The 20,843-nt window shown below is 39.6% G+C and overlaps 1 protein-coding gene across 3 annotated transcripts in view; it reads left to right on the plus strand.

Moving 5' to 3' along the window:
• ADCY2 (adenylate cyclase 2) overlaps window positions 1–20,843 on the plus strand; it is a 438,654-nt gene that overhangs the window by 337,430 nt on the left and 80,381 nt on the right. For all 3 annotated transcript variants that reach the window (XM_043488503.1, XM_043488504.1, XM_043488505.1), the window contains exon 15: window positions 17,927–18,011. In XM_043488503.1, the coding sequence (XP_043344438.1) occupies window positions 17,927–18,011 (85 nt within the window). The remainder of the gene's footprint in view (window positions 1–17,926; window positions 18,012–20,843) is intronic.

Genomic DNA, 20,843 nt, shown 5'->3' on the forward strand with positions numbered 1-20,843 from the left:
GCAACCCACTCCAGTATTCTTGCCTGGAGAATCCCATGGACAGAGGAGCCTGGCGGGCTACAGGCCATGGGACCACAAAGAGTCAGACATGACTGAGCGACATTTTATCTGAGATTTTCTTATAATTCTCTATTTTGCCTATGCATATATTTTCTCCTCTTATTTAAAACATATTGTATGAAATTACCACATGTTTCCTTCTGGTATTTATGCTTCACAAATGCAGGAATTCTGTTATTGCTGTGGTCCCTCTCATGGCCGTGTGTCTTCTTGGGTCATCTATAATTTTAGCTGTGAGTTCATCAAAGCAAGGGTTTGGGTCCAGGGTAGTCTCATGTTTTCTGAGTTGTGAAGGCATCACTGTGATAGGTTTTCATTGTATCTCTGCCAGGTACGTCTGGGGTTCACCAGTTCCAAGCCACAGTATTTTTTGGAAATCCTTAGGTCTAGGTTCCTTCACTAAATAGGTCATGTGAATTTGATTAGCCCTTTAACGTGGATCACAATTGGGGATCTCAAGTTTTCCAAGGTTACTCTTTTTCCATTTGGGACCCTACGTAGTCAGTGTCCCTGAAAATTAGTTGGATATAGTTTTTATGTTTCCCGTTTCCTGATAGGATAGCACTTTATGCTTCTGACTTGATTCAAGAGCTCAGTACTAATTTTCCATTAAGAAAATCCTGTAAGCATCACCAACCTTGCATTGACATTAAATCTCACACTTACTTCATGGCACGTGTCTGCCCCTGGTTCCTCCCAAGCCATTTAGCATCAACACCTCTCAACATCAGCTTTCAATTCCCTCTGTGTATCTAGGGTATTCTCGTCTTTGCTCTTAGTGTATCTATTTAAAAGTAATACGTCTGTTATACTTTATGAAGCATGTGTATTGAGATAATACGCTTTTCACTTTTTCTGACATGCCCTCACTTGTTTTCAAATACACTGGATTATAGTTTCATTTTATTTTGTCTGTTCTCCTTTTTGTAAACTGCCTGTTTTTTTAAAAACAGGAGAGATATGTTGAAATGAGTGAGTAAACGAATAAAGTACTGAGTGAATGAATAACTGGTAACAGGGAGATGTGATCTTGAAAGGACTGGTAAAGGGAAGTGTTTTCATGAAAGAGGGCCTTCCATCATCCCTTTTGGACCCATAATTTTTCAATCTGGCTCTTGGGATTTAAGCAGGTATAATTAAATTATTAGCTGGCTCCTCCTTTTGGAGTTGTTCTCTCATTTCTGTCTGCCTTGTAGTATAACTTTATCAGAAATGTGGTGTGCATGTGTGCTAAGCCGCTTCAGTCATGTCTGAGTCTTTGTGACCTCATGAACTGTAGCCTACCAGGCTCCTCTGTCCATAGGATTCTCCAGGCATATACTGGAGTGTGTGGCCATGCTCTCCTCCAGGGGGTCTTCCTGACCCAGAGATCAAACCTGCATCTCTCACATCTCCCGTATTGGCAAGCAGATTCTTTACTACTAGCACCACCTGGAAAGCCCATCAGAAATGTAAGCTACCTTAAAAGATCAGAAATGATTGAGCAGGAATTTTTGCCTTTTTTAGTAGTTTCATTCATATTGTCTGTAAACTAAATAGATTATGTTAAATCAGTCATAGCAGTTATTAAAATAAGAATGATTTTTTTTGTAATAATGTTCAGTGAAATATGATGTGTTTCATTAACCCAAGCAAAATCAAGAATAATGACATTTTCCTTAAGGAAAATTAATAGTGAATTACAATCTTAACATCTTAGAACTATTATTTCTACTGAGATTCTTTAATATGCATTCTGTTACTCATGTCAGTAATTAATGCTCTTTAATGATTTAATAATGATTTCAAAAGAGTCATTTTTATTTTGCTTTTATCTTCAAAAAGGAAACAAATAGGAAAGAGTTTAATTTTTCTAAAAACAAGTGATGGATAATGACTATTTTGGAGGCAGTTTTGCTTTGGGAGGCAAGCAGAGTTGTGGGCCCCCAAACCATGTTCAGTCCCTCAGTCATGTCTGACTCTGCAACCCCACAGACTGTAGCCCATGAGGCTCCTCTGTCCATGGGATTATCCAGGCAAGAATACTGGAGTGGCTTGCCATTTCCTTCTCCAAGGGGTCTTCCTGACCCAGAGATCAAACCTGCATCTCCCATGTCTCCTGCATTGCAGGTAGATTCTTTACCCATTAAGCCATCGGTCATACTAGATATCATGAAAGTGAGTTGCTTCTTGCATTATCTTAATGCAGTGGATATTAATCTTGTGGGGGGCAGGAGTGGGAAAGGAAAGGAAAAGAGAGAACAGAAAGAAGGAAAGGAAAGCAAACAGAAAATGAAGCAAGATCATTCTCACTGTGCAAGATAAATGAACCATGTAGCTTTTACTGAACTGAACAATATTTTACTCTGAATTCAAGTCCTCTGAACGTATAGACATGCCTCATAGTTGTTAGATTGAATGGAAGTTAATGGTTTAGTATGCTCACTTGCTCAATCATGTCCGACTCTTTGCCACCCCATGGACTACAGCCCACCAAGCTGCTCTGTCCATGGAATTTACCAAGCAAGAATACTGGAGTAGGTTGTCATTTCTTTCTCCAAATGGTTTCGTTCCCTCCCCATAATCTAAGACCAGAAGTTTCTTGGATTCCCTAGGGACCTTGGGTCCCTCCAGCACACACTCTGCTTTCCCTAGACTTTGGTCCTCATCTTCACTGTCTAAGATGGCAGTATCCTGTGCGGAGCATAGGATGGAGGAACAGATCCAGAAGCAGCGTGAAAAAGGCATTTAAAACTGTCATCTCTGAAGATACCTCCCAGGAGGTATGAGGATACATCATGACACTTTGGTCTATAACCCAAGACAGATCTTAGTCACCTAGGTGAACCTAGCTGCAAGGGAAGCTGGAAAATGTCACCTTTAGTAAATGTAACAGGACACCCATCTGAAAATTCTATTATCAAGAAAAAGTGCATTTTGTGAGAATCAGTGCTCACTCCAGGAGTGTGTGGCTGCCTGTATGTCACTGATATAGTAAGATTTGAGGGACAGTGACGATAAAAAGGAGGCTGAGTGTGTCTTTACTCAACATAACCGGCCATTACACTTTTACTTTGTGTCTGAGCTATACTCTGAGCATTTTTATCAAAAAGAGAAATTCTTAGGAGATACTTTATACTTTGTATCTGGGCTATATTCTGAGCATTTGTAATAAAAATAGAAATTCATGAGAAATTCATGCATGCATTCAGTCCATCATTTATGGAATCACCCAACAGTTCTGTATCAAGCTACCTTATACCAGACTTGGTTATAGAGATGCTGGGGAAGTAACAGTGACCCCCAAAATCCTTTCCCTCATACGGCTTGAAATCTATGAAGAGGCACAGCAATAACGTAATAAACAAATATTAATAATTCAGTGGTGATAAGCTTTCAGAAAAATTAAGACAGGATCCTGTAGAGTGAGGGAAGGTGGTGTTTCAGATGAGGGCTCTCAGGGAAGGCATCATGGAATGAGTGATGTGGAAGAGAAGTCTGAATGAATTGAAATGGTAAGCGTGAATATCTGGCAGGAGAACATTCTAGATGAGGGAGGTCACACATGTGTTCAGGGACCAACACAGAGGCAGGGGTTGGGAGCAGAGTGATCCAGGGAGAGTGTGGAAATGGCATCATAGGAGTAGTGAGACCAGTAGGTCGTGTTACCCCCCACAGGGCTGACTGAATGCTGGAGAACTTTGGACTGAATGCTGAGTGTAAGAGGAAGCCCTGGGAGGTTATCAGCTGAGGACAGGCAATAGTTGTGCTTGAAGTATTGTTCTTGATGCTCTGGAAGGGGGTGGGTGAAAATAGGAAGACCATATAAGGAGATAGTTTGTACCCGAGCAGCCACGGAGATGTAAAAAGTGGTCCAATTCTGGGACATGTTACAAAGAGTGATGAGGGAAGTCTTGCTATTGGATGGGAGATGAAGACTAAGAGAAACCTCAGTTCTATAGGGTCTTGTTTGTTTGTTGTTGTTGTTGGCCTGGACAACAAGGAAAAATTGGACAGCCGTTTACAGAGTGGGAGACTCCTGGGGAAGGAACAAGTCAGAGAGAAACGTAGGATGAAGGGCTCGGTTCAGAGCATCAAAGACGTGTGTGTGCGTGTTAATATTAGCATCCAGGAGATGGGGCTTCATGGAGGGAGGGAGGGTGTGTGAGAGCCCGTGGTTCATGAATGGAGTCAGGATGGACAGAGTCATAATTTGGAAAGATCAACACATAGTTAATATTTATAAACCTGGGAGGAGATGAGCTCTACTAAGGAGTGTACAAAGAGAAAACCATGGGACCTTCAGAAAATTCAAGTCTTGGCCCTTGTTGTTGGCATGGAGTGGAAACGCTTTACTCTGCCAAGTATAACTCCTTCTCCCTGTCCATCATCACAAGACCTTCAAGTGGCCAGAACATGTCAATTCCGTAAGTCCTATTATTGGGGAGAGGCTGTAATAATCTATAATGGTGATGAATATTTAAATACACTGTCTCCTTTTTCACCTTTCAATTCTTTTCTTTTTTTAGCAAATTCTTTTTTATTTTGAGATTCTATCACCTATCACTTAAAGAGAGAGGGGGAGATTTTTATTATTTCATGCTAACATACAAGTTTTTTTTTTTTCCCCTCTCTATTCTTATTGTCCTAACTAAATACCATGTAACATGTGAACAGATCATTGATAAGAGAGTCTACATCAGTCCTGGGGGGAGCAAGCTAGATATCTCCTGTCAGCAAGCATGCTTCCTCTCTCTGTCAAGACCCCCTGTAAGCAATAAACTAGCCCCCTGTAAGCAGTAAAATAAACTGAAGGAAAAAAGCGAAAGGAGAAAGGACCTTGTCTCAAATAGCCTTTTCCATATGTTGTAACAATGCACTGAATTAAAGTGCCTAAGTCAAAAATGACCACTAAAAAGTGTAATTTTTCTTGCCTCCTGATAGCAGAGAGTCGAGTTTGCTTTTCAGTGAGTATATAGATCAATTATGCCTGTAAGTTAAAAAAAAAAGAAAAAAAGAAAAGGCTTTGCAACCAGAATGTTAATTAAAATTGATTGTATTACACAAACAACTCGGTATGCTTAATGAGCCTGAACATGCTTTTGATAGAACAGGCAGGATAAATGGTTATAATTAAGGACTTTTGACCAACCATGACTTTGATCATGGTAATTCTTGTTCGCTGGGATGAGGGTTACATCCAGCCCAACAACAGTGCCAATGTGCCGTGGACTGGAGCAGTAGACAGCTCCCCCAGGGAAGCAAGCCACAGGGCTCTGGATCTCAGGTTGTGATGTCATGTTCTCAGACAAGATCATGTCAGCTGCACACAGAGACAGTTGTACTTCTTCCTGTCCAATCTAGTGCTTCTTATTTCATTTTCCTGCCTAATTTCCCGGGCTAGAAGCTCCAGTACAGTGTTCCATAGATGAAGCCTTGGCACACATATATTCTTGTTCATGATCTTGGAAGGAAAACGTCTAGTCCTTCATCATTAAGTATGATGTTATCTGTGTGTTTTTCATAGATGCCTTTTATCAGGAGAAAGAAAATCCCTTTCATCATGGTCTGTTGAGTATTTTTACAACGAAAGGGTGTTGGACTTCGTCATGTTGATCTATTGAGATAATCATTTGAGGCTTTTTTCCCCTTATTCTATTAATATAGTGTATCACATTAATTGATTTTCAGGTATTAAACCAGCCTTGCCTTTCTCAGATAAATCCTATTTGGTCATGGTATATGTAATCCTCTTCATGTGTGACTAGATTTGGTTTGCTAATATTTTGTCAAGGACTTTTGAATCTAAATTCACAAGAGATACTGGTCTCTAGTTTTTTTTTTTCTTGTGCCATCCTCATCTGGTATTGGTATAGGGTGATAGTGGCTTCATAGAAGCACTTAGTAACTGTCCCATCCCCTTTATCTTCTAGAGGAGTTTGTGGAAAAAGTAGTATAAATTCTTCTTTAAGAGTTTTTTAAAACTCAGCAATGAAGCCATCTGGGCATGAGCTTTTCTTTGTGAGTAGTTTTTATTTTTGTTTTGTTTTTAAATTGCTAATTCAATTGCTCATTTATAGATTTATTCAGATTTTTCATTTCTTATGAAGTCATGTTTGGTAGTTTGTCTCCAATCATACTTTTAAGCCTATTCATTCCTGCTTTACTGGGCACTTGTCATTAATTTCAGCAGGACACAAACAGTTTGTGGTGTCAGGGCCAGTTTTTTCCCTTAACAACCTCATATCTTCCTTTAATGGATTCTTACTGTTGAGAAAAAAGCAAACTAGATACATCCAGAAAAAAATATCACCAGATGCTCTTCACCATGTCCCGTGGATTATTGTGAGATGTGAGAGTCACATTTTAGGACACTTGTTGTTTTTTCAGGCTCTAATGTAGCTGTTTGACATGACTCCAGAATGCCCAGGATCTCTATCAAACATGTTATGGTGGAATAATTATTCCTAAAAACAGACACATTTTAGAAAACAGGAATCCATGGAACTTAACTCTAGTACAAGAATCTTTTATTTAAATTATGATTCATAAAATTAATTATGTGATTTTAAAGTAGATCAACCCATGATAATTTTTGTTAAATCTGTTATGATTTTTGTAATTAAAGGCCAATGTAATCAGTCATCCATTCATAAGGAAATTGATATATGGCATATCCTATGGAATATGTAGGTATTTTATGCATAGTTCTAATAAAAACTGAATGGTTTGCTCTTTCTTCAAAGGAAGAGGGAAGACAGTTGGAGAAGCAACTGATTGTAACCATTCTTAGGTTTCAATCTGATCACTAATGCTATCATACTACCTAGAAAAAAAAACTTTAGTTATTGGATTAGAGTTCTATAGAGAAAACATAAATGGCCTCAGGAATTTCGTCAAGGGAATTTAATACAATGAAGTGTTTACAGATGAGGGCAAAGCTGAGAAGTCAAACAGGGGATGGCAAAGAAGCCAAGAGGTGAGCAAAGCAGCAAACTGTACCAGCCTAGGTGGGAGGGACACAGGATGGATGCAGTCTCACCAGAAACGTAGGATCCGAGCACCATAGCCACCAGGATGCTTCCCTGACAGGGGTGTAGACCACGTAGACAGCAGTAGATGCATCCCACTCAGAGAATGACTGTTAAATAGAGAAGAAGCAGAAATACCCAGGCTTCCTTCTGCTCCCCTCCCAGTCTTTCCCCACCACTTCCCACTGGCCAAACCTTGTTAGAACCAGTTGGCAAAGAATCTGGAAAACGGAGTTTGTAGGAGATGGGATGGAAAAGTGTTTGAAAACAAACAGGAAATTATCAGCACATTTAGTGACAAATATTCACAAATTTGTTGAAATACATCTGTAAACAGCAAGAAGGATAAATATAAATAACACCACATGTGGTATATCATACTCAAACGGCTGAAACCAAAGAAAAAAGAAAGAAAGGAAAAAAAAAAAAACTTAAATGCAGTCCAAGGTAAAAAAGACATTGTGAATGTGAGGGATCAGTAATGGAAATGTTGACTGACTTCTCATCAGAACCACTGATATAAACATATTCAATCTGGGACTAACTATTCAATAAAAATATTCCTTTTTTAAAAATGAGATGAAAGCCATTTTGCAAGTGAAAGAAAGCTGGAGGAATTCATCACCAGCAAACCTATATGGGGGCTCGGGATGGGGAATACATGTAAATCCATGGTTGATTCATGTCAATGTATGACAAAAACCACTAAAATATTGTAAAGTAATTAGCCTCCAACTGATAAAAATAAATGGAAAAAAAATGCTAATGGAAGTTCTTCAAGCTGAACTGAAATGATACCAGAGGCAAATTTGAATCTACAGGAAGGAATGAAGAGAAGAACGTGCTCTTAATATGTGAGCATATAAGACCATATGTTTATATGGTATTAATTTTTCTAAGATAACTGATCATTTAATGCAAAAAATAATAGCTACACTAAGTATTCTGATGCAGAGAAGAGTGGGATTACATTGTTGTCAGTTCAGTTCAGTTCAATTGCTCAGTCATGTCTGACTCTTTGTGACCCCATGGACTGTAGCACCCCAGGCTTCCCTGTCCATCATCAACTCCTGGAGCTTGCTCAAACTTAAGTCCGTCGAGTCGGTGATGCCATCCAACCATCTCATCCTGTCATCCCCTTCTCCTCCTGCCTTCAGTCTTGTGCAGCATCAGGGTCTTATCCAGTGAGTTAGTTCTTCACATCAGGTGGCCAAAGTATTGGAGCTTCAGCTTCAGTTTCAGTCCTTCCAATCAATATCCAGGATTGATTTTCTTTAGGATTGACTGGTATGATCTCCTTGCAGTCCAAGGGACTCTCAAGAGTCTTCTCGAACACCATAGTTCAAAAGCATCAATTCTTCGGTGCTCAGCTTTCTTTTTATATTGTTGTCAGGACCTTATATATTTTTGAAGGGATACAATATTAATGTTAAATAGCTTCTGATACATTAATCATGTATATTTTATATCTTGAGCCATCACTAAAAAATACACAAACAGGTATAGCTAACAAATCAATAGAAAGAAATTAAAATCCTGTGAAAATATTAATGAAAAACAGCAATAAGGGAGAAACAGAACCAAAAAGACATGAGACAGACAGAAAACAAATAGTAAAATGGGATGCTTATAATGAAGAATTGCATCTAATGTCATGGACCACACTATTCGAACAGAGCAGAAGGACAACAGACAAAAGATGGTCATATGATAGATTTATTATAAAGAACATTACAGCATACTAACACATATATATGGAATTTAGAAATATGGTAATGATAACCCTATATGCAAAACAGAAAAAGAGACACAGAAGTACAGAACAGACTTTTGAACTCTGTGGGAGAAGGTGAGGGTGGGATGTTTCAAAAGAACAGCATGTATATTATCTATGGTGAAACAGATCACCAGCCCCGGTGGGATGCATGAGACAGGTGCTTGGGCCTGGTGCACTGGGAAGACCCAGAGGAGTCGGGTGGAGAGGGAGGTGGGAGGGGGGATCGGGATGGGGAATAAGTGTAACTCCATGGCTGATTCATGACAATGTATGACAAAACCCACTGAAATGTTGTGAAGTAATTAGCCTCCAACTAATAAAAAAAATAAATAAATAAATAAATAAAAAATAAATGTACAAGGACTAAACACTCCAAATAAAAGCATGATGAAGCCATATCCTGCCTACAAGAGATGCTCTTTAAGCAGAGAAGGAAGTTAGGTTGGAATTAAAAAGGTGGAAAATAGAGATCATGTAAACAGTAAGTATAAGAAAGTTACCATCCATATGTTGATATCAGACAAAGTAGACATGGAGGCAAGAAGTATGAACAAAGATAAAGAGCAGCTTTGAAAATTAACAAAAGCTTAAATTTATCAGAGAACATAAAATCATTAAATGATATATACTTAAAACACAGCTATAAAATACTTGAAAAAAACCTGAAGAACACAAAGAGAGAATTAGACAAACCAATAACTAGAATTTGTTGTTTAATATTCCTTTTATATCACTTGCTAGACATAAGAGTTTTGAAAACCTGGGTAAGATTAGCTTCCTATGAATTAGCATTCATAGACACTAACTCCAACAGCAAAATACATGTTATTTTAAACTACATATGGAACATTGACCAAGACATGACATAAAATCATCTCAACAAATTTGAAATGATTGAAATGTGAAAACTAAGAAAACTTATAGACATATCTAACCACACCAACATCAACTTAAAATTGAAAACATAGAATATCTAAAACTAATCCCAAAAGACTGTTCTATACATCTGTGTCTATTTTGCTATCTCACATATAGGGTCATTGTTAACATCTTTCTAAATTCCATATACATGCATTCAGTTCAGTTCAGTCGCTCAGTCGTGTCCGACTCTTTGCGACCCCATGAATCGCAGCACGCCAGACCTCCCTGTCCATCACTCCCTGAGTCCACTCCCAGAGTCCACTCCAACTCATGCCCCTCGAGTCGGTAATGCCACCCAGCCATCTCATCCTCTGTCGTCCCCTTCTCCTCCTGCCCCCAGTCCCTCCCAGCATCAGAGTCTCTTCCAATGAGTCAACTCTTCGCATGAGGTGGCCAAAGTATTGGAGTTTCAGCTTCAGCATCAGTCCTTCCAATGCAGACCCAGGACTAATCTCCTTCAGGAGGGACTGGTTGGCTCTCCTTGCAGTAGTATACTATATTAGTGTTTTTCATTCTGACTTCACTCTGTATAAGGGGCTCCAGTTCCATCCACCTCACTAGAGCTGATTCAAATATATTCTTTTTAATGGCTGAGTAATATTCCATTGTGTATATGAACCACAACTTCCTTATCCATTTGTCTGCTGATGGGCATCTAGGTTGCTTCCATGCCCTGGCTATTTTAAACAGTGCTGCGATGAACATTGGGGTACACATGTCTCTTTCAATTCTGGTTTCCTCAGTGTGTATGCCCAGTAGTGGGATTGCTGGGTCATATGGCAGTTCTATTTCCAGTTTTCTAAGGAATCTCCACACTGTTCTCCATAGCGGCTGTACTAGTTTGCATTCCCACCAACAGTGTAAGAGGGTTCCCTTTTCTCCATACCCTCTCCAGCATTTATTGTTCGTAGACTTTTGGATAGCAGCCATTCTGACCAGTGTGAGATGGTACCTCACTATGGTTTTGATTTGCATTTCTCTGATAATGAGTGATGTTGAGCATCTTTTCATGTGTTTATTAGCCATCTGTATGTCTTCTTTGGAGAAGTGTCTGTTTAGTTCTTTGGCCCATTTTTTGATTGGGTCATTTATTTTTCTGGAATTGAGCTGCAGGAGTTGCTTGTATATTTTTGAGATTAATTCTTTGTCAGTTGCTTCATTTGCTATTATTTTCTCCCATTATGAAGGCTGTCTTTTCACCTTGCTTATAGTTTCCTTTGTTGTGCAAAAGCTTTTAAGTTTCATTAGGTCCCATTTGTTTATTTTTGCTTTTATTTCCATTACTCTGGGAGGTGGGTCACAGAGGATCCTGCTGTGATTTATGTCAGAGAGTGTTTTGCCTATGCTTTCCTCTAGGATTTTTATAGTCCCTTACATTTAGATCTTTAATCCATTCTGAGTTTATTTTTTGTGAATAGTGTTAGAAAGTGTTCTAGTGGTTTTACAAGTGGTTGACCAGTCTTCCCAGCACCACTTGTTAAAGAGATTGTCTTTTTTCCATTGTATATTCTTGCCTCCTTTGTCAAAGATAAGTTATTCATAGGTGCGTGGATTTGTCTCTGGGCTTTCTATTTTATTCCACTGATCTATATTTCTGTCTTTGTGCCAATACCATACTGTCTTAATGACTGTAGCTTTGTAGTATAGCCTGAAGTCAGGCAGGTTGATTCCTCCAGTTCCATTCTTCTTTCTCAAGATTGCTTTGGCTATTCGAGGTTTTTTGTAATTCCATACAAACTGTGAAATTATTTGTTCTAGTTCTGTGAAAAATACCATTGGTAGCTTGATAGGGATTGCATTGAATCTATAGATTGCTTTAGGTAGTATACTCATTTTCACTATATTTATTCTTCCAATCCATGAATTTGGTATATTCCTCCATCTATTTGTGTCATCTTTGATTTCTTTCATCAGTGTTTTATAGTTTTATATATATATATATATATGTCTTTTGTTTCTTTAGGTAGATTTATTCCTAAGTATTTTATTCTTTTCATTGCAGTGGTGAATGGTGACTGTTTCCTTAATTCCTCTTTCTCTTTTCTCATTGTTAGTGTATAGGAATGCAAGGGATTTCTGTGGACTCTGTGGGAGAAGGCAAGGGTGGGATGATTTGAGAGAATAGTATTGAAACATGTATATTATCATATGTGAAACAGATCGTCAGTCCTGGTTCGATGCATGAGACAAGGTGCTCAGGGCTGGGGCACTGGGATGACCCTGAGGGATGGGATGGGGAGGGAGGTGGGAGGGGGTTCAGGATGGGGAACACATGTACACCCATGGCTGATTCATGTCAATGTATGGCAGAAACCACTACAATATTGCAAAGTAATTAGCCTCCAATTAAAATAAATAAATTTTTTAAAAAGTAAGCCACCAAATAATGTGTAATTAGAGCCCATTTTGAAAAATAGGAAAAAAGACTAGAAGTAAATGCAATAAAAAATTAACTTCTCTCTAAAAAAAATGAAAAAATAAAAGTTTGACTCCTAAAAAAAATAAAATAAAACTAATCCCAATTACTTCAGTGTTAAACTATATACTTCTGAATAACCTAGTCAAATAAAAAAATCACAAGACAATGTGTATATATGGCTGAGTCCCTTCACTGTTCACTGGAAACTATCACAGCATTGTTAATTGGCTGTACCTCAATACAAAAATACAAAATGTACAGAGGTGAGAGTTGGACCATAAAGAAGGCTGAGCACTGAAGAATTGATGCTTTCAAATTGTGGTGCTGGAGAAGACTCTTGAGAAGTCCTTGGACTGCAAGATCAAGCCAGTTAATTCTAAAGGAAATCAACCCTGAATATTGATTAGAAGGACTGATGCTGAAGCTGAAGCTCCAATACTTTGGCCACCTGATGTGAAGAGCTGACTCATTGGAAAAGACTGTGATGCTGGGAAAGATTAAAGGCAAAAGAAGAAGGGAGCAGCAGAGGATGAGATGGCTAGATAGCATCACAGACTCAATGGACATGAATTTGAGCAAACTCCAGGAGATACTGACAGACAGAGAAGCCTGGCATGCTGCAGTCCACAGGGTCCCAAAGAGTCAGACATGACTTAACGACTGAACAACAACACTAAATAAAATGTTTTTTTTTTAAAGTCAGTTTTTCAAAAGAATGGATAAAGAAGATGTGTATGTATAACGGGCTGTCATCGTTGCTTAGGCACTCACGTCCAACTGTTTTGCGATCCCATGAACTGCCCACCAGGCTCCTCTGTCCATGGGAGTTCCTAGGCAAGAACACTGGAGTGGGTTGCTCTTCGTTTCTCCAAAAGATATTCCCAACCCAAGGATCAGACCCACATCCCCTGCCTTGCAGGTGAATTCTTTACTGCCAAGCCACTGAGGAAGCCCATATAATGAAATGTTACTCAGCCATAGAAAAAATAAAGTTTACAGCAACCTGAATGCAACTAGAGATTATCATGCTCAGTGAAGTAAGTCAGAAAAAGAAAGACAAATACCCAAAACGTGGCACAAGTGAACCCATCTACAAGACAGAAACTGACTCACTGACCTAGAGAACAGACTTGTGGTTGCCAGATGAGATGCAATAGGGAGAGGTTTGGACTGGGGGTTTGCGTGCATGCTAAGTCGCTTCAGTTGTGTTTGACTCTTTGGGACCCTATGAACTGTAGCCCACCAGGCCCTTCTCTCCATGGGATTGGAGTTGGTAGATGCAAGCTAGTACATTAAAATGGATTAATAATAAGGTCCTGCTGTGTATCACAGGAAACTGTACTCACTATCCTGTGATACACCATAATGAAAAAGACCGGTGACAGTAGTGATAAAGAACCCACCTGCCAATGCAGGAGGTGCAGGCAACGTGGGTTCCATCCGTGGGCGGGGAGATCCCCTGGAGAAGGGAATGACTACCCACTCCAGCACTCTCGCCTGGAGAATCCCCTGAACAGAGGAGCCTGGCGGGCCATGGTCCACAGGGTCACAAAAAGTCGGACATGACTGGAGCAACTGAGCACTCATATATGGCACAAGGAACCGTATTCAATGCCCTGTGGTAAACCATGATGTAAAAGAACATAAAAGTGTATGTATGTGTACAGCTTAGTCACTTTACAGCAGGGATTGGCACAACTTTCTAAATCAACTGTATTTCAATTAAAAAATTGAAATAAAATAAATCCAAAAAGTCACAAGACAAATTAGCAAATGTTTTGTGTATTAAAATAAACCGTGTGGAACATCACTTAACAGTAATTTAGAGAGGAATTTGTAGCTTTAAAATGCTTATATTTGAAAGAAGAAAGAGGTGAAACCAGTTGTTTACCTTTCAACCTCAGGAAGCCAGAAAAAGATAAGCAAGTCCAATAAGTAGGAGGGAACATACACTAAGAAAAAAGTAATCAATAAAATGGAAAACAAACAACAGAAAAATAATAAAGACAAACATTGGTTCTTTAAAAAAACAATTAAATGCCTAACCATTAGCAAGACTGATCAAGAAAGAAAAAAAGAGCGATAATCACAAAACACCCAAACTAATGATATAAGAAATAAAATGGTATTTACTACAGATTCTACAGATTTTAACAGGATAAATAAGAAAAGTTATGAATTACTCAAGGCCAAAAAATTTACAACTTAGATAAAGTGGGAAAATTCATTGACTGTACAACTTAGCAAAATTATCACATATTTAAAATTTAAGTGGGTATTTATCTGATGTTGTTGTTCAGTCACTAAGTCATGTCTGATTCTTTGCGACCGCATGGACTACAGCACGCCAGGCTTCCCTGTCCTTGTATTAAATTTGTTTTTTACTCAAGTGATTTCTGTCTGAACTTTACCAAACATTTTAGGAAAATAAGATGGAGAGAACTGGTCAAATATTAATAAATTTCATAATTGTGAATGGATGAAAATGTCCTGTTCTTGGAAAGAGAGTCAGAGATTGAGGCTATAAACCAAATGCCACTTCTGTATCACCTTTAAAAATCTAGCTAAAATTAAAAAAGAAAAGGTTGGAAATAAACCATAGAAAATAGCTATTTTAGGAAACAGCTTACAGAAAGAGGAAAGCTGTAGTAGTATAAATTTCTGACAATCTAGAATCCAAGTGAAAGACATTTAGCATGAAAACAAAGAAGCTTATATTACAGTACAGTCACCAAGAAAAGTTAACAATCATGAATCTTTATGCACTCCAGCATCTCTTTGAAATAAATAGACACTATTAAAATGTTCAGATGTATTGACAAACCCACAAACTTAGTTGGAAATGTTAATATATTCTAAAATTGACAGATCAAATTGAGCCAATAAATCAGCCCACTGGGGATCTGACTAACTCCTCAGGCTCTGGCAATAGATTTACTGAAAGAACTTGCTTTGTTTCCCACAAAAAGGAAATGTAAATATGTATCATAAGACATAATAGAAATAGAATGTATTTATCACATCCCAGAAGAAAAAGAAATTGTCAAAGTAAAAATAATAGAAACCACAATCTCTGATAAAACCTAATGACTTTAGAAATAACAAGGACAGACCAAAAATAATTTCTCTGTAGAGTTACTCTTATATTAAAAGGAAATGGAAATTGAAATTATAGGCTTTTTAGAAAAGAATAGCAATGAGTAGCTATAAATCAAAAGCTGTGGGATTTGGCTAAAGCAGTAATTATAGGAATATTTATGTCCTTAAATGCATTTATTAGAAAATAGAAAAGATTAGCAGCAAGTGACAATCAAGAAAAAGAACAATGAAAGTTTAAATAAAGAAGGAGGAAAGGGTTATTTTAAGTTAAATCAGAAACCAATAATAAAGAAAATGATCAGAAAGCATGGACCTTAATAATAAGCCAAAAGTTTATTCTTTGAGAAGTTCAACAAACATGCAAAGCTTCAAAAGTCTGATCTAGAGAGAATCAGAAAAATAACATGAAGGACAAGAAGAAATTGCTTCAACTATAACAACTTCAAAAAATTGTAAGAGAATATTAAGGAGAATGTCTCACATTCAAAATGTAAATGAAAAGGATAATTTCCAGGAAAGTCAAACCAGTAAACCCGATTGAAACATGACATGTTTACTCCAAGAAGCACAACCTGGGTCAGGTATACAATTGTGTGGACTTTAATCCCAACCCACACCACTTGGGAGGGTTGTTAACTTCTGGTTGGTTTCTCAGTTTCTCTGGGTGTCAGTTTCTCTTGAGTGAAATGAGGTAATAACAATAATCCTGCTGTCCAGGGTTACATATACGTATAAAGCCTTTAGAACAGTGCTGGACACACAGTATTCTATCATTATATTGTCATTTCATTCCACCATCAGCTTCACCCTCCTCTCACCAGATAGTTTCGAGCTGAGACTGACCAAACCTTCTATTAGAGATCATTCATATTTGAACAGTTGCAGACCTAAGAAAAAAGTATTATTTTTCTGATGGCAGCCTTATGCAGGTGGCATCACCTTGACACCAACAAGGAACCAAGAGAGCACAGAGTCACAGAAAACCCATCAGAGCTCTCTTAGATGCATGAAAAGAATGGCCAATGGAAGTTGAGCAGATGAGTTCTGGTGTCTCTTTGGTCGCAGAAATAACAAGAGCCCTCCTACGCTCCCCTCCGTCCATGGTGGTAACAGGAGGCCTGAGAGTCTGTGATGGAGAGATGCTGAAACTGTGGATTCTGAGCAGTAATAAGGAGCAATGTCTGAGAAGAAGGATGTTTGGGATGGGGGAGGTGAAGAGGCTTATAGAGCTTATCTTTCTGAGACTGTGAGTCACTCAAAACAGGGGTCTTATTCATGTCTGCTCCATTCCAGCCCAGCGTGGACCTGGCCATGAGACAAGTCAACAACCCAGGTATATTTGGTGTATCTGCACCCTCCTAGCAGACACTTATCATTATTCATAAAATGTGAACAAATGTCATTATCAGGCTAGGTATTTGAAAGCATTGTACATCACGTCTAGGATATAACTCAGCACTCCAATAAATACATCCTTGGGTCAGCTTTGAGTGCACACTGGTTTGAAGTCAAGGTTTTATAGAGCTTGCTTGATGTGTGCTCATCTCTCAAAATAGAAGAACTATCTGAGTGCCAACTGAGTGGACCTTTCCTATCCTGATGGCACGAAGGGGTTCCTTAGTTCACTGATGACTCGCTTCTTTCCCCACCCCCCACGCTGGGGGCTCACAGCTGTGCACTCGCCGGGCATTTCAGCTTGTAGATTGCCCATATCTGAGCCTTCCTGTTGATGCATCAACATTCAGGGTGTCCCTGCACTGCTCAGAGCCAGTTCTTCTGCCTCTTCAGCTTCTCTAGCCAACCTCATTGGCTCAAGCCTCCACTGCCATCTCAGGCACCACCTGACCTCTCCTCGGATGTTGCATTTAAATTTTATCTTGGATTATTCATTGGGGCTCATCCTTTTTAATGCTCCCAAACCCTCTTCCTTTGGATTACATGATGTTTTAAGAGACCTTGATTTTTCATTATATTAAGGACCTCTCAGAAATGCATACAATTCCTGTGAATAGTTGTATCCTTTGGATGAAAGGACATTGTAAGACACCTTAAATTTCTGAATTGTTTAAAGGAACTCTGAGAAATGCATACAGTTCTTGTGACCACTTTTATCTACTTGTAACCGGAGGGTGACAGAACCTGTAACTTAGTGGGCACTTTTCTCACGTGATCACAGGAAGCTTGTGTGTTCGTTGGCTCATGCAAAAATGCATGGCCATGGGGTAAGAATGGGGAATGAGGTTTCCGAGCACATCCATGAGGCTGCCCTGGAGGCAAAACCACAGGGACATCAAGACAGGGAAGGGGGAACCGTGACGGCCATAGTCAGGTGCGGGCATGAAGGTGCTGGTTGCAGAGGCAAGTCGTGTAAAGACGATTTTTCTCTTACGAAGAAATGATGCTGGTAGGACAGCTTCAATGTCATATCACAGAAAGTTGTTCAGACACAACCGTAGATGCATTTTCCTATGGACATATCTCTGGTTTGTTTTTAGCTCCATTTTCATTTCTCAAAGATATTAGTGAGGAGTGAAGTCCTAGTTTTAAAAATCCTCATTCAAGCCACAAATATTCATGATGGCTTTCTAGGAAAATCGAAGCTGGCCCCACACTAACATGTTCCTTTTTGTTTTCTGGTAGAACGTCCATTCTCGGGATTTCCTTTGGAGCTGCGTTTCTCTCGCTTGCCTTTATCCTTTTCGTCTGCTTTGCTGGACAGCTTTTGGTAGGTACTTCACATATGGAACTTCTTTGAAAAGTGTGCTCATTGAATGAAAACTGATTGCTCGATCAAAATAGGGAGCTTGTTGATTTACTGTTTCACGAATACACAGCCCAGTGGTGAAGCCAGTATCCTTCATATCAACAGCCCAGACTATAAACTGAGGAAGCCCATAACAACCAAGACATTAACTCAAAGGTCACCTGAAATAGTGGATAACATGCTATAAAATCACATTTATGTTTATTTGTTTCTGTCAACATTTTGTATTATCCCTCTTAAGTTTTCATAGTATTTGTAGCAGCAAATACTAGTGTAATAGGAGGCTTTTAATGACTGGGAGAATTAAAATGTAAACCAAGTGTGTCTTTGATAATGACTTCCACAAGGTGTAAAATTTTGGAAAATATGAAAATAACAAATGTAAAAATATCGCTTATTAGTGTTTTAACTTAAAACCAAACATGTCAGCACTTTTGGTTGCAATGCTACTTTAGGATATGAGAGGTGAACCTCACTGGACTCTTGAGTGTAATGCAGTTGTTGCTGGGTATCTCTGCATCCATGAGAGCATCCTAGGAAAACCAACAATGAGATAGACGTCCCAAAAGGTAGCCAAGGTTTCATTTTGTTCACTGGAAATTAGTTGAAACAGGACTGAACTGGAGTCCAACATTGGGTGCATTCTGGTCTGATACATGGCATCATTTGGCCAAAAAAAAAAGAACTAAGATTCCAAAGCATGTCTCTACCTCTGGACAGTGGATGCTGCATCCTTCTGCCTTGGACCTTTGCAGACTTTGGTGGGTTCTGTTTGCTATATCATAGTTTGAATGTCTCCAGCTGGCCTGGAAACTCTTCCAAAAGTGGTTTCAGACTGTGGTTTTTTATTTTCTCAGATGCACACATGGCATCTCAAGCCACTTAAAAGTCCCCTGAAGACCTCACAGGTTATAGAGAAGATGGAGTAACTGTTGACCATGGGGATCCTTGTCAAGTTCTGAGATACGAGGAATCCTTAACATACGAGGAAGCCTGACTTTCTATGTTCAGATTTCCCTTGGGTGGAAACGCACACACACTTCACCCTATCTCTTCCTGACTCCCCAAAGATACCTGCAGCCTGTTTCTCCAGTTTTCAGAAGAGGGATGATCATTTGTGGTTCCGTTGGAAATCTAAACCCTGCTGTCATTAAAGCTCTGTATATCCTTCTATCTAAGTAGACATACTTCTTGTTTTCTTGGAATGCAGTTTTGAGGGTGGCAGAAGTATAGTGCCTATTTAGGGTTCAGACTGACTTTTCTTTCCACTGAAAGTGTTAGTCACTCAGTAGTGTCTGACTCTTTGCAACCCCATGGACTGTAGCCTGCCAGTCTCCTCTCTCCATGGAATTCTTCAGGCAAGAATCCTGGAGTTGGTTGCCATTGCCTTCTCCAGGGAATCTTCCCCACCCAGGCATACATCCAGGTCTCCCACATTGCAGGCAGATTCGTTACCATCTGGTCCACTAAGTTGCTGTAAAAAAGAAACAAAGAGCCAGAGGAGGAAGGGAGAATCCCTGGGGCAACTTTCCTGCCTTGGTGAGAAAGTTTCAGTAACATCTCCCCTCTAAGCCCCACTATAATCTGACGACACTGTTGAACTTTCAGGGCTTTGGGTCCCTCCTCTAAGAGCCTCAGTTCAGTTTAGTTCAGTCGCTCAGTAGTGTCCGACTCTTTGCGACCCCATGAATCGCAGCACGCCAGGCCTCCCTGTCCATCACCAACTCCCGGAGTTTACTCAAACTCATGCCCATCGAGTCAGTGATGCCATCCAGCCATCTCATCCTCTGTCATCCGCTTCTCCTCCTGCCCCCAATCCCTCCCAGCATCAGGGTCTTTTCCAATGAGTCAACTCTTCCCATGAGGTGGCCAAAGTATTGGAGTTTCAGCTTCAACATCAGTCCTTCCAATGAACACCCAGGACTGATCTCTTTTAGGATGGACTGGTTGGATCTCCTTGTAGTCCAAGGGACTCTCAAGAGTCTTCTCCAACACCATAGTTCAAAAGCATCAATTCTTTGGCGCTTAGCTTTCTTTAGAGTACAACTCTCACTTCCACACATGACCACTGGAAAAACCATAGCTTTGACTAGACGGACCTTTGTTGGCAAAGTAATGTCTCTGCTTTTTAATATGTTGTCTAGGTTGGTCATAACTTTCCTTCCAAGGAGTAAGCTTCTTTTAATTTCATAGCTGCAGTCACCATCTGCAGTGATTTTGGAGCCCAAAAAAATAAAGTCTGCCACTGTTTCCCCATCTATTGCCCATGAAGTGATGGCCTCAGGGTGATAAAAATCCAACATTCCTGGTTTCTGGTTCCTCCTAGAAACCAGAGCCCTCGCTGGGGGGTCCCAAGATTCTAACGCCCACACACCAGATGCTACAAAGTTCTTTTTAACTCTGCCTTGTCCCAAAGAGAAAAGTTCAAGGCTGCAAACAAGCCTATGTTTATCTCCTCCCGGGAGGGAGGGGGTCGGGGTTGGGGGTTGGGGGTAGGGGGGAGCCTGTGCTTTGCCAAAGTGTTCAGGAAGCCCAAGCTTAAAGACATCTGGTCTCTCTCAACTTGAATCGATAGGATCCATGCACAAGTCTCCCCCTACTGGCCACTTGTGATCCTTAGTCCACATGTAATCCTGGTAAAATTAAAGAAGGAATTCTTCTGGTTCCCCTGGGAGGTTCTTTTCACTCTGTAAAATAGTCTGTAAGGATTTTTTTTTAGCATACAACATCAAACATGGTATTGCACAAAGGCTTTAAATGTGCTTTCTATTCAAGCCTCCAAATTCAGTCAAA

This window comes from Cervus canadensis, chromosome 16 (genome assembly GCF_019320065.1).
Source record: "Cervus canadensis isolate Bull #8, Minnesota chromosome 16, ASM1932006v1, whole genome shotgun sequence".
Taxonomy (NCBI): Eukaryota; Metazoa; Chordata; class Mammalia; order Artiodactyla; family Cervidae; genus Cervus; species Cervus canadensis.